General features: G+C 38.5%; 2 protein-coding genes and 1 long non-coding RNA gene across 6 annotated transcripts in view; 2 read left to right on the top strand and 1 right to left on the bottom strand.

Moving 5' to 3' along the window:
* Window positions 1-380: 380 nt before the first annotated feature.
* On the top strand, window positions 381-3,585 carry LOC145906621 (uncharacterized). 4 transcript variants are annotated; one of them, XR_014402836.1, is made up of 7 exons: window positions 381-688; window positions 758-893; window positions 2,153-2,418; window positions 2,522-2,716; window positions 2,869-3,064; window positions 3,177-3,352; window positions 3,447-3,585. It is a non-coding gene; the product is annotated as an uncharacterized LOC145906621 (long non-coding RNA). The 4 variants fall into 4 exon arrangements; XR_014402834.1 differs by having other exon boundaries at window positions 3,174-3,352; XR_014402835.1 differs by having other exon boundaries at window positions 744-893; window positions 3,174-3,352.
* Window positions 2,978-4,025, bottom strand: LOC145906442 (uncharacterized). Its single transcript, XM_082993855.1, has 2 exons — window positions 3,063-4,025; window positions 2,978-2,995 (listed from the first exon to the last, which is right to left on the bottom strand). Exons 1-2 carry the CDS (start codon window positions 4,023-4,025, stop codon window positions 2,978-2,980), a joined length of 981 nt encoding a protein of 326 aa, XP_082849981.1.
* A 1,444-nt stretch (window positions 4,026-5,469) lies between these two features.
* The window catches only part of LOC145906441 (uncharacterized), a 61,996-nt gene continuing 52,356 nt past the window's right edge, over window positions 5,470-15,109 (top strand). The window contains exons 1-2 of the mRNA XM_082993853.1: window positions 5,470-5,542; window positions 5,629-5,717. Coding sequence (XP_082849979.1) covers window positions 5,470-5,542; window positions 5,629-5,717 — 162 coding nt within the window. The remainder of the gene's footprint in view (window positions 5,543-5,628; window positions 5,718-15,109) is intronic.

Raw genomic sequence — 15,109 nt, 5'->3', positions numbered from 1 at the left:
AATCAGTTTTATGGCGAAAACTTACACTATAAACGACGTTGGTACGCATTTGTAAGCACAACGTAAAAAATTTTTAGGGCGCAACCTAGCGGTACAAAAATTCTCTTTATTTTTTTTACGGTTTATAGCTTAACCTTGGCGAATGTGATATTACTTGACGGGAACTTGCTAAATTAAATGTTTGCGGGTGTAATAGACAAATTTTAGTCGTTTAAATAATGCAATTACGCACGAAAAAAATGCCAATTTTTTTGTCGGGATCCCGGGAATCCCGGGAAATTTTTTTTTCATTTCCCGAATCCCGGGAAGTAAAAAATCCGGGAAATAGAGGAACCCTATACATAGCCCATTGCATTGACGCACGGATAGAGAGCAAAATTATAATGATTTTATCGGATGAGACGTATGAATTATTTTTTTATTTTGTTTGGGAACAGATTTAAAAATAAAATTAATTAAAGCACCAGTGTTCTACTATTATTTTAAAACATGCCATTTACTAAAAATATATGCTAAAAGCAAATTGTGGTGTGTTTTATTTGTTTTATGAAAAAAATGTTACGCAAGTTTCCGTTTTTATGTAAGACTGGCAAAAAAGTGTGGGTAACACTGCAAGTGCTGGCTGGAAGGGCCACGTGGAGTGGTCCGTCGATCCTGCGTCTGCGCAAACTTTTTGGATGTTGAACAGGTTGGGTATGCTGGTTTTATTAAGAATTATTGCTTTTTTTGTACATTTAAAGTAGTTTTATTTTCTTAGTGGTGTGCATCAAGTTAGAGAAAATGTCATAAATGGCCACAAATTCAGCCTGTGCCTGTGCAAGTCAGATCAAGCACTGGCTGCTGATCATCTGTTGTTCTCTTTTAAGTTTCCGGAATGGTGTGCATCAATACAGGTATGTCAGCTCTTAGCTATTATATTCTTTATTTAATGGAGTAAGCATAAACTGAATAATTACCGCAAAAAAGACAAACAACAATATGCGTTTCCTGTGCTGTATTTTGGGTATGGTACCCTCCCTCCAACATATGACTGTGAGCATGCACATGCGGAGATACTCTGAACGCAAAAAAACAGTGGAGATACTCTCAACACTAAACGCAAAAACAGTGGAGATACTCTCGACACTAAACGCAAAAACAGTGGAGATACTCTCGACACTAAACGTAAAAACAGTGGAGATACTCTCGACACTAAACGCAAAAAAACAGTGGAGATACTCTCAACACTAAACCCAAAAAACAGTGGAGATACTCTCAACACTAAACCCAAAAAACAGTGGAGATACTCTCGACACTAAACGCAAAAACAGTGGAGATACTCTCGACACTAAACGTAAAAACAGTGGAGATACTCTCAACACTAAACGCAAAAAAACAGTGGAGATACTCTCAACACTAAACCCAAAAAACAGTGGAGATACTCTCAACACTAAACCAAAAAAACAGTGGAGATACTCTCGACACTAAACGAAAAAACAGTGGAGATACTCTCGACACTAAACGTAAAAACAGTGGAGATACTCTCAACACTAAACGAAAAAAAAAAGTGGAGATACTCTCGACACTAAACGCAAAAACAGTGGAGATACTTTCGACACTAAACGTAAAAACAGTGGAGATACTCTCAACACTAAACCCAAAAAACAGTTGCACTACATTCCAATGCAAACATTACATTTGGATTGGTGTGAGCATGTTTGGTGTAACCAGAAATTGCATTGATCACATTGAATCCATTCAATGCTGGAAGTGTTCGCCTCATCTTCTGATTGAAAACAATTTGCACAAACTGTTGGATTCACTTCAGAGAGTAGATGAATCATTTTTTTGCGAGTTTGTGGAGAAGGTGGCTGTAGTTGATTTCTTTTCCGCCCAGGTTTCTGTGCGGTTGAAAAAAATCTACTTTGTTTTTGGACATGTTGGTTTGCTGCCACTGTCTCCAGTTTTACAAATGCGACATCAGCTTTGTTAACATTTAAACTTCTGCCAAACGTGGCAACTGATGATACTCTTTTATATATATCTTGCAAGTTGTTTTCATTATTGCATTGCAAGCCTCCATTTAGAATCTCTTGCAATTTCATGGCAATTTTTTTCTGAAACTGCTCTGCATGTTTAGGTATCGTTTTAACTATGGTATTTTTTATTGCAGTGTTAACAGGTTGCAGTCCAATTTCTGGGTTATGAGCTATGGATATGGTTGAAGATTTCGTGTGGACAGCATGAATATGTTTGCATGCAACATTTTTGGTCAAAAAGTCCATGCAGGTACATGTGTACAAGTGGACACATACTTTGCATGCTCCACACTTGACTTTGCAACTACATTCCAACTGCTCTCTTGAAATCTGGTAACATGGCTGCTCTGGTTGTGTTGCTGCAATTTTCCATGTTTGAACTCCTGCTTGAACTATTGTTGTAAGTAATAATGACTCCTTATGCCGTTTTTGTATTTGTGTTACTCTGTAACTTGTTTTGCCCTTTTCTGTTTTTATTAATTGTTCAAAGCATTTGTCTCTAGACAACTTCAAAAGGATTGCCAACAAATTGTCTATTCTTCGATTTTGTTTTTTTTGAAAGTAGTCATATTTCAGGACCTGATGGAAAGATTCAACATACATGTTAGTATTGGCAATAGCACCAGTTCTACAACTGGATGCCCACAGCTGAAATTTTTCTCCGGAAATGAAGGTGTTGACAAAATACTGAAGAAAAGGTGGTGAAACCTCTCCGAACAAAGTGATAACCTCTTGCAATAGCTTGTTGAATTTACAAATATCTGTCTCATAGTGGATAATTTTTAAGTATGCATATATAAGCATTTGGTCTTCTTTACCTGTGATATATTTTGTTATTGCCCTTCTCCAGGCTCTGTCAACATGCCAATTGCACCACAGTCGTTTAACAGGGTGTGGAAAGACTGTGCACCATGATGTGTAAAAGTTGTTGGCCATGTCAGACATAAAAATAGCTGTAGTTATTTCTCCAACTTTTGCTTTAAGAGCAGAAAAGGCATACTTCAGAATTTGACAATCTTCCCTGTTTGCTATAATCCAAAAAACAGGTATGGCTTCATGAAAATCATCAACAACCATAACTGTTACAAGCAAAAACTTGTAACAATTGGTTCCATGGGTGGAGTCAATGCAAATAAACTTTGTACTATGTGTTAGAAGCATTTCCTTCTGAAATTCGGTTTGAATACAAAGAACAAAGTCATCCCTCCCCAAAACATCGCTGTGGTGGCCTTGCTTTTTGTAACCAACGATCGGGTTAAAATCGGCCTTGTTTTCAAGCTCGTTGACCCACAAGTCCACGCTATCCGTGTCGTTGGAATGTCGCTCAATATTGGGTATGTTATATTGCTTCCGAATATTAAATATGTCGCGTTTTGTCACGCAAGCATCCCTGTCTATCGACATTACATTCTCTCTAACTTTATCCAGCAGCTTGTCTGGCGATACCCCTGCTGCGAGATCCGAGGTTATCATCGAACGCAAGTTTTCTGACAGTCGCAGGTGACATAGCTGCTGTGCGTGACCAACGTGATGAGTGCAATACTCTACATGTGTTAAATTCGAACGTTTATGCGTGCGTTTTACCATATATGCACTACACCTGGCATTGATTTTGGAGCTTCCTTGGCTCTTCAGCACTCGTTTTCCTGATCCTTTGGGGCAGTAAACACCTGTTCGATTGCACACGTAGTAAATTGTGTCGTATTCCCCGCTGTGTGATGTTGCGTTTATCACAAACGCCGAATTTGTGTTTTTTTCCACTTCCGCTTTCCATTCCACGAAGTCTTTCTCCAGACAGAATTGAATATTTTCTACTTTTATCTTCTCTTCGTGTTTTTCGTTCAAATGATCAATTAAATGTTTTTGGGAAAAACAGTTGTATGTTTTACACAAAACACAAGCAAAACCTGCGCTGCAATTTTCAGGATGCTTTCGTCTTCTGTGAGTACACAGAGCCGACTTGGAGTGCACCACTGCCTGGCACACTTCGCATGTAAAATCTGGCATAATTATTTATGAATAATTTCCCCACAAATTTTCTCAAAACTAGTTTTGACCTTTATAACGGAAGAACTCTGTCCGTTCCCGCTTTGCTTTCGCTTTTGTTTGACAATTGAACAACAAACCCCTTTGTTATATATTGTTACGCACGTTAATGCCGTTAACAGACAGTTTACCGTAGTTAGACTATCAACAGAATATCCCATGGTGTAATTGACCAATATTTTAGCTGCCTTGTGGTAGGGGCTAACACACATTTATCTCTGTGTTGTGAGCGAGTATATTTTGTTTGACTAGATGTTTAATTTGACTGTTATCTTATGTTAGGTTTACAGGCTTCACAGCCCAGGCATTGCAGCACAGCTCGGTCAGCCACTTTTTTCTGACATGTCGGAGCGAGATTTGTAAAATGAAGTTCCCGGTGAGGTTTGAACTTACGACGATAACCAGATACAACCCTCTACCAACTGAGCTACGGTGGGGAGATCCTGCCAATCACGTTATTGCATGAAACATTGCTGCGTTGTTTCCTTTTGTGTACACGTATTAAATAGACAGCTTTTAATATACATCAGACAGTTAAAACTGTAAAATTCATTTTTTTTAACACGGTACCATCAAAGCGTGGAATTCAATACTCACGTTTTCAATATTTGTCCCCAAATAAAAAAAATAATTTGTACGTCTCATCCGATAAAATCATTGTAAATTTTGCTCTCTATCCTTGTGTATTGCATTGTTGCAAATAATTTTATATTGTTACGCACGAGCCAGATTGGAAAGTTTGTTTTTTGCGCGAAGGATTTTTTTCGACGATCGTTAATTGCGCGGACGATCGCAACGTTTTTTTTGTATGTTTATACTTCAGCTAATTAATATTGCGCGGATTATCGGCAATTTTTACACGACATTTTTTCCAATCTGGCGCAGGAGTTCGAAAGGGCATTTCCCACCAAATAATCTTTCTTCCATAGAAATACACAGAAAGCGTCTTCAGAGTTTTTATTCGTTGTTTATAAGAGTAATTTAAAGAATTATTGTTACGACAAGGAATAAAGCATGGATTCGACAATTGTGATTAATTGGGAAATGCAAAAAAAAATTTAATGCAGCATTTTGCGGTCTGAAATGTCGCCAAACAATTTTATTTTCAAATTTAGACAAACGCATACCTAGATAAGCAACTTTAATGTGTTTTTGTTTGTACAAGAAACCTTGTGGCCGATGCCACCCTTAAGTTTATCGAAAAGTTATTTTTCCCTTGCCTTTTTCCTTGTCTCCTCCGAAAAATAACCAGATCGACTAAATTTACTCCCCTGTTTTTTTAACATACTAATTTTGAAAAATATTTGTAAAAGCAAAGAGAAGTTTTGAAATACCCGAACAAGACTTAAAACACTTAAAAAAAAAACACTGCAGCGAAGCAAAACATATAATGTAAAAATAACTAATGTTTTGCAAAAACATAACTGTTCAAAAACTACACTACGAAAACCACCATTTTCTTCGTCGTAACGAGATCGGTAAGCGACAAAAAGTCAATAAAAATATAAAAATAAAAAAATAAAAATACGTAGGTCAAGCACTGACGACCCTTGACGTTTTGAAGACTTAGACAAGGAAACTCCTGCCACGCACGCAATTACTATGAAACTGCCAACGTTTGGGAAACAACAGCCTATAATATGGTTTCAGCAAGTCGAATCCCAGTTTACGCTACGAAGAATATCTGCTGATGACTGCTAACGATGTGGTTTCTTCCCTAGATCAAGCAGGAACTATTGGATTGATTGGAAAACCCACCAGAGCATGATAAGTACGAATGTCTAAAACAACCGTTAATAAGCACTTCGTGTAAAGCCAAGATGTCATCTACATTTATTTGTTTCGGCGCAACGTTCGAACAAAAAGATGTTTCTCAGTCGATGCACGGCAAAAGAATTCATGAAACGCGTACACAACCAGCGTCGTCGTCACGAGACGTTTTCTATGATTCCATACATCGTCCACACTATACACACATACATGATTGCTCTAGAAATGGCGAATACATGCTACAAGTGGAATCCAACAGACAAAGTTGTACCTCATCAACTTTTGTCAAGATTATTACAGAAGATCTACGGATGAATCGCGGCTACAAACAATTATTGCAGAAAGCTTTTGCAAACGAGGAGAATTATTACATAGCTTTTTTCAATGTATTTTCCTGCTTCTAATGGTTTTTACCGAATTTCGCACAATAACACACGTCACGTTTCGTTTTGTACTTTGCATCATACCGTTGCTAAATCGCAATAACACACGTCACGTTTCGTTTTGTACTGATCTAATGTGTCATTGCATTCAAAGAAACTCATTAGTTTACATGCTTACCTATACGCAATGACAATGAAGGTCATGGCCCCTTATTGACTAAAAAAACAAGAAAATTTGAAAGAATTAGTGGGATTTGCTACAGGTATTAGCTACTGTCGTAGAGCTGGAAAACATGAATACTGTTCAGACGATTTTGAAGTTCACCGATAATGTGTAGCACATTAACGGGAAAGCAATTATCTCGCTTATGCAATTGAGTAAAAGACAAGGGTTCTTTGCAAATGCCATCCTTGATTTTGAGGCTTTGGAAGTTCAGCTCACTGCCTTCAAGTTTGTTTCATACAGATTTGTCACGCCAACATTGGCATAGTAGGTTCAGTAACACAATGTCAAGGCAAGATGTATTTCCAAACGGTGGTGGACTGTTTCACTCGCTGGCCAGAGGTAAAATTCGCCCCATTTTGTAATGGCCGCATTGAGCGTGTAGCGCAGCGTGCTGCCACCTTGCATGATGTCAAATCAGCCCTCGAATTCCCGATGTTATTTCGCGATCCTTAAATAAATATTATCTCGCTTAGGCTAACCTCCCAATCGCGACTGACGAAAAACGGTGTGTGAAATGGACGGCGCCGGCGCAGCCCTTTTAGCCAAAAGCGTTTTGGGCGAGTTCGTGGTATTCAGTGCTGCGGTAAATCTAGCTTCGCCATTCGGTTTCACGGAAATTTTCGCGGAAAGGGAAATTCATGAAACGCGCACACAACGAGCGTCATCGCCAAGATACGTTTTCTACGATTCGTTGCATCGTCCAACGCACAATGGTAACGACATCACGCTACAATGAAGACACCAACGCAACGACATCGATCACACCTACGTCATAACCGGGGTGCACTGAACACAATGTTATCTGCACATCATAACGTTGCTAATCGCTGGAGGCGACATCTGAAGACCTGCGATCGCTCAACTCTGTACCAACGCTCGTTGAACACACGTACGTCACCACGTGCGAGTAAACGGAGAAGAAATGAAATAAAATACATACGCGCGACACATAGACGACGGCACAAAATGGTAATCACGTGCCTTGTACGCTATTTCATACAATCAACCAATCAGATGCAGTAACAGCGGTGACTTGGTCGAATACCCACAACCATAATTGCTTGTACATCTGGACAATAAGTGGGATCCAACAAACTATGTTTTACCTCAACATCTTCTTTGAAGATTATAACAAAAGAGAAGAGTTATCGTTGCCCTTTTCAATGTAGTTTATCGCTTCTAATGGTTTAAATCGAACTTCGCACAATAACGCACGTCACTTTTCATTGTGTACTTTGCAGTTTATTGGACAATTCTTAAAACTGGTCTTTGTGACACCTTTAATCATTTTACCAGATTATGCTTTTTCTATCTAACCTTTTCCTGTACCTCCAATGTTTGTACATCGATCAAATTAAATTGTGGCAAACCAGTTGTTCATGCACTAAAACATATACAGCGTTTCAAAAGAAGTTGCCTGCAAGTTAGGAATAGTAAAATGTTAACTAGGAGGCTCTGCCCTGGTACAAAACGACTTTAACAAGGCGAAATGTTAGAGTCTGGCAAACACAATCTACCTCGTCCTGTTTTAAAGGTTGGTAAATGGGAAAGTCATTGCTACGAATCTTGATTTATGATCGTGTAGTTGCGTAGTGATTATTTTGGTTACTAATGACAGGACCCAATACAAGATGGAAGAAAGTTTTTTCTGGATCTTTTCACTATCTAAGTATGTCACCAACTTTGAACTGAAACTAAAAGATCAAGTCAATTGCCAGATTAACCTTTACAAAATCTGCATTGGAAAATTCTGTACATAAAAATGAAAATATTTTAACAGGACAAAATATACATAATGTATGTGTATATAATTGCCAAGCCCCTTTATTGCATTTTTGCCTCTGCAATCTTGGTTTTGTGTCAATGGAACGCCACGAAGACATACGCAGTTCAGTATTTTCAAATTCTGAAAGGGAATTTCCTACCCAAGAAACTTTCTTCCATAGAAATACAGAATATAATAGCGTTCCGAGTTTGTGTTTGTTGCTCATAAGAATGTATTAAAAAAATCAGTGATATGACAAGAAAAGAAACATTGGCTCGAAAATTATAATTAATTAGGAAATGAAAAATAATAATTGTTGACGCAGCAAGTCTGAATCGTCGCGATATTGACATTGAAACTCCTGCCACGCACGCAATTGCTATGAAACTGCCAACGTTTTTGAATTTTTGACAATATTATCCCAGCAAGTCGAAGCACAGTTTGCGATACGCAGAATATCTGCTGATGACTGCAAACGATGTTGTTTCTTACGTAGATTAGTCAATCGCCGGCAGACTATTGCATAGAATAAAACCTACCAGAGATGATCAGTACAAATGCCCAAAACATCGGTTACAAAGCACTTAGGACTGCACGGATTATGCAAGAGCGCATAAACTGTTACATACATCTGAATTTGGAGACCAATCTCCAGCAGAATTAATGGATGAGATGCTCTCATTGTTAGGCCCCATAAACCTATTTTCTTTTCGATATATTTTCTGCATAGCATGACAGAAGTAACTGAATTATATTCTCTTATGGACCAGGTATGTCAACAATTTGTTTTAGTGTTACTAGGACGACATACCGGTGGCCAGCACTTCAGTGAGTCAATATAAATTACACCTAGAGCTGCAAACTTTCCACGCTTTCAAACAGATATTTTCATTCAATTAAATGAAGTACAACGCTTTTGACCGAGAGTTGCTGGGGACACATCTGGTTATTCCGCTACTTTCTAGAGGGGCACCCTCCCCTCCGACCACAAACCGTTGACTTTTGTGTTACAAAGGGCATCGTATCTATGGTTGGCATGACAACAGCGTCACCTGTTCACCATATCCGAGCACATAACCTTCGTCATGTACAAGGTAAATACAATTGAGTTACCGATACCTCATCTAGGGCAATATTTGGCTCCATTCAAAATCCTGCAATCAATCTGGATCACATTGCTTTTACCGAAGCACAGCAAGTTCCCGAAGTGCAATCTTACCGCACTGCCGTACTCAACTTACAAATAAAGGAAGTAGTAATGGACACCTCATTAGTGGGACTTTTATGTGATGTGTCCACTGGTTTTCGCACACCAATTATCCCACAATCAGGACAAAGAAAAGTGTTCTATTCATGGTCTATGTTCTTCCCGTGAGATGCCAAAAAATATGTATTTCTCGAAATGCTCCTGCTTCTATTTTTATTATTCTCATTATTTAGCGATTGAGTTACAGAAGGCGGCGGTGTTTTTAACTTCTAGCATTTTTTTTTCTGAAACAAAGCAAGCAAGAACCGTTTGCAAGTTAAATTGTGCCAGTGGCCTGTGCGATCCACACTAAAAGAGCTGCCCTTGGTTCTGCTCAGTATACATGACATGCCAAAAGTAGTTCTGCCACCACGTCAAGCGCGGAAATTACGGTTATATCATTTCCCAGTCTGGAGATTTACCTGTAGCTGCAGACTCGGCTTTTGAGTATTTCGAGTTTGTACAAACTCCCAGTCGTGCGATTCAGGCAATGTTACCGCATTCTATGTCGCGACATTGTATTGGTGCTATATCAAAATTTATATTATTCATTGTTACATTTCGTACCAAATTATAATCACATCGCGTTCATCCAAAATAAATGCACATGGAAATTTGGGATAATTATTTCGCTTTTCCAAGACTTGGTACAAATCGGCTTTGATTTCAATAATCCAGCACATATTACTATTTTTTTAATTTCATGTTATAAATACCGAAATGGCAATTAGCTAAACGGGGCTCGGGCCTTTTAAGGATTAAGGACCGTAAACTCTAAAGTGAGGTTCACCTAGCAACTCTACGCCTAACTAAACGCCACGTATTACGGCATTTGTTGGAAGCGCTTTAATTACGTGTTGTGATATGAGGTAGTTATCTTGTTTGTCATTTGTTTGTATTTTAATTAAATGGTCGGAAGGTTGATATGTTTTCAAGTTATTTGGCGGCAAGTAAGATAAAAACGGAGTAATCTATTTCCTGCAGTGCCACCTTCCTTATGCAATTGTATGATGGTCATTTTAAATTGTGTGCACATCACTAAAAGTATTTTGTGATAAACATTTTAGGTGTTGAGCATTCTATTTCCATTGATCGCCTTAAACTTGCTATTGTTGACTGATCCAAACCGGTACCTGCTGTGCAAGCAGGCAGAAGATGGCAACCAATAAAAACCTTATCCCGCCGCCAACGGACCAGAGTGTTGAAAAAACCTGAAATAAAGGTTACCTTGGTTACCGATAATATCTCACAAAGCGAGTAAGGTTACATTGGCAGCGTCAATCTCTGGATTCTTTTACTGCTACAGTTTCTCGTGTACTTTGGAAAAACTGATTTCAAAACAACATTATAGCTCAAAACAATAAGTCAAATCACGTGACAACTCCATGCGTGGTTTTGTTCGAGATATCGACTTCCTGAGAAACACGACACCGTTTGTGACGCAGACAATAACTCCTGGTAACAAAGGATGACTCGTGGTAAGTTGACGACCTTTACATTACCCTCATACAGTTATAGACATTCCTTGACAAGCAATAATATTTGGGTTCGGACAAGCAGATAACCTCGCACGGCTTTCAAGTTTCTACTGTTCAGGACAAAACTTTCAGTGTAGTTCGCACACGACACTGACACAATTTAACTTGCAAACGTTTCCTGTATGTTTTGTTCTTGTCACAGCCACTGTACACAAAAAAGACCTAATGTCTAATCGTGAAACACTTCAGAACTGAAAATAAAACTCATATGATGAAGAAAAACCACAAAAATAATGTACTGACAAAACTCTGTACTGACTCTGTGCTGACAAAACTCTGTACTGATTCTGTGCTGACAAAACAGAAGCTGGTCTTTACCACCTTCACAATACACTGTCCCGTCAGAATGAAATAGATATTCCGTCGCTGCCGCCTTCGGTAATTCAATCGCGAAATGGTGAGGATAATAAAGAGAGAAGCAGGAGCATTCTCTCCCTGCAGATTAGAGTTTCACCGTTCAACCGAAACGGAGCATTTTTCTTGGGAAATACATTGTAATAAGGTAAAAGCAGCAAAATTACAAACAGATTGTTTATAAAAATCACAAACAAAAACTTTGAAACTATATTACCAATCTCGGAAATAAAATCTAATCGTTGACTTGCAACCGGAAAGCGATTCGGAAAGAATTTGAACATTTTGAGGTCTTGTAACGGAAACGCGACAGCACCGCAATTATTTGTAAAACAGATCATTATTTCGAAGAACAACATGTTTTTCATAAATTACTACTGATGCTACCAGGCATGTTTTTTTGCTGTTTCTCTCTTCTGGCAATAATTTTATTACATCAACGCTTCGGTTGCTATGCAGCAGTCTACATCAGGATGTAGAAACGTAAATACGCAGAATAATGCAACGTGGACAATGTTGTAGCGCAAAAACGAAGAAAGTAATGAAGAACGTTAAGGAAAGGCGTGGGCGAACACATTTGCATTACAAATATCGGCAACCACGGGTTAACGTTGTTTTTGGAGTGCAAGAGGTGCAGGGGAACAATTGCCAAGCAAGTCCTATTATTTCGACTCTAGCGTTTTTTCTCAGTTTGTGTCCACGTTGTATTATGAGCGCTGCACACCTACGTCACAATGTGCGATTAATCATCAACAAGATCTACGATGATTCAACAAGCGTAACCTCCAAACGATCCCGACCATCTCCAACCAAAACTACCACCATAGACTGTAAAAGGCATTTTTAAGGTCTGTCGATGTGGATGAAAGGAAACGTTCTGGGAACCGAGTTGGCGTTGGGTTTTGCTTTGGCCAGCAGGGCCGGGTGGCCACCTTCCTTCATATGTAACCTGCCGCAACCCATCACCCCCCATAGCGACTGGCTGGGATCCTATGGCAGACGGTTATTCTCCGTGAGGAAATCACATTTTCATGGGCCCCTGACTCGATAACCTTTATGGTTTTATCGGTGTCCATGCCATCTCATTTCTGTTGTATAATGTTAATCTGCGTAGTTACTTTTTGCCCAAAATAAATTAAATTTGATTATGACTTGACTTGAATTATTCACATTTTTCTATTCTGATGTAGGCCGCTGCACGGTGGTCGAAACGGTGGTTGCAGCTACATTATCCCCTTTATTTCTGAAATAAAGTCCGAGTTTTGTGACCAACACCGAAAAATGTTCGCACAAATAACTATAGTTTCATATGAAGCATTGTAGGAAAATTGTAGTCATTCTGATGCTGGGTTTCAGATCGATGGCGCGCTGGTCGCCGTTAAAACAAGACGATTTTCTTCGCCTAAGCGTAATTTATGTTTTCAGTGCTTGGAACTTATATGTTTCAAAAATTTCTACTTTGCCAAACGGAAAACTTTTACCAAAAAAGATTTAGAGCTGCGCTATTTTTGAGCCCAAACCACTCATGCGGAAAATTACTTCTGTCATTTTGACAAATGAATTTCACGCAGAAAGGAACACAACTTCAAACGTATTTTGGAAACAAAACACAAGCATACACATCTATTACGAGCGTAGCATGTTCGCCGTTAATGAGTTGAATGGGTTTAAAAGCGTGATTATTGTCCAACGTTAAAACGTGTGGTGCCAGAAATAGTGTAAAACACAACATAATAATTGCAAATATGACGTTTGACGATAAACACAATTCCCCCTCGTTCAAGATGCTTTCCGAGTTAAAGTGAATTTCATGTATATAATGGTCGATGAATATTGTGGTTCGGTGGTGGTTCGCGTTATTTGTTCGATTTTCCGAATATTGATCCGATTGCTCGTGGATGAGTTGTCCTTGTGTTTTGACGTGGTTTTCTGATGAACTCCTTTGTACTCGTATAGAGATCGTAGATAAATGAATGACTCCCGCACGTGTAAAACCGGTGGTGATCGTTGAAATGTGAAAGATTGTGAACGTTTTCTAGTATATGCGTTGATCGAACTCCCAAAACCGTCGCAGATCGTTGTGTTGTCTAATTGCACATATTTAAATGGTCGTGGTGTGAACACTCCTAAATATCAATGTAGGAGGATCTGGACATCTGGAAAGAAAACTCGAACATCCTGCTATTGCATCTAGGCCTTATATTATTTTATTAGAATACCCAACACATGAAAAGTATATAACACATACAATAGCAGGGAAGGGGATACCTCGGACGAGGTATTTTACGTCACAATTAGGTATTATTTCACAAAAGCTTTATGTCCCCATGACACGTTAACAGGAACTTTAAAATTAATTCATGCCTACTTGGAAAATTATAATTTGTATGTGGAAGGTTATATCAAAGTCACAGTTAATCAAAAAGAAGTAGTGATTGGTTGATTGCATATTCAACCACGTATTCTTGGATGGGCCAATGATGATTTTGCCTAACGGTAAAAAATACGATCATATTTTTGTAATTTTTATATCGTCACGTGGTCGGGAATACTTTTGACATCATGGCAAGAAATAGCGAGGAGACCACACTATTTGAGTTTTAGGCAAAATAATCAGGTCATAGAAGAGAATATACAGAGGCTGGAAAAAATGGTCGGATTTTGGCAGTAAGAAGAACCCATAGATAAAAATTCGTTTGTTGACACGAAAATACATGATATCCATGCTGCCGTGAAAAGTACACGAGTTACCCAAAATATTGGAAAATCCTGTACGTGTGGAAAGGTCGAAACCGCAAGTGGCCACGCAACGATTCCTGAAAGCTTGAATTATATTTTATGCGCTAATGCCCCAATGCTGGTATTGCGCCAAGTTTGATTTCAGTTAATTTTTAAATAAACAAAAAAACGTCTGTTAAAACTTGATGTCCGAGCTATCACCAGTAACGTCCGATATTACCCCGAGGTGACTTCGGACATTATTGTTTAAAAAATGAGCTAAAACAAAAAACCTTTTCTGTTTTTTGAGCAATGCTTCACTACTTACTATGAAATAAAATTTAGGAATGTGGTACACATTATAAAAAACACATATGAGCAATTTTCTAAAAATAACGTGCGAGTTATCTCCGGTCTCTCCTACAACCTAACGAGGTACAATGTGTCCCCAATAATTTATTTATTACTTGTGTTTCGAGTTTCAAGTAAAATGATTCATTTAACATCCTGTTTACAACATAAATAGTTCTACTATGCTTATGTCACACCACATCCTTATTCTTGTATTATATTAACCCAAGTGATGTATAACGGCACGTGACTAAACCTACCAATAAGCTTTCGATAATCCAAGTATAAATAGTCATGTGCGCCTGTTAATTCAGCTCTTTATATTGGGCTCAATTCTATTCTTTTCGGAACCATCGTTCTACCTTTCATCTTTTATCTGGTGACAAGACACTGCTATTATTACTGAGACTCTACAAGCTATTCGCCGGGTTGGGATTTATTCCCACAGCCTGATAATAAACTGTTTATTCGGATTTAACCGTTTGCAAGCGAAACCGACAAAGAGACAGTTCAAATGATTTTGGATCAACAAATGTTGGAGACTCGCGCGTTAGCGCCAATGAAACGCCGTTAAGAGTTAGTCTATCGCAATATAATGACTTTTATTTCTGTTGTTTGTAAAATAAGCTAAAAAACGTTTATGGAAGTTTATTGCGGGCTATACCAAGTCACAACTGAAAACTGTTAAGCAACG

Source organism: Ascidia mentula, chromosome 6 (genome assembly GCF_947561715.1).
Source record: "Ascidia mentula chromosome 6, kaAscMent1.1, whole genome shotgun sequence".
Taxonomy (NCBI): domain Eukaryota; kingdom Metazoa; phylum Chordata; class Ascidiacea; order Phlebobranchia; family Ascidiidae; genus Ascidia; species Ascidia mentula.
This window is presented reverse-complemented; position numbering and strand designations above follow the sequence as displayed.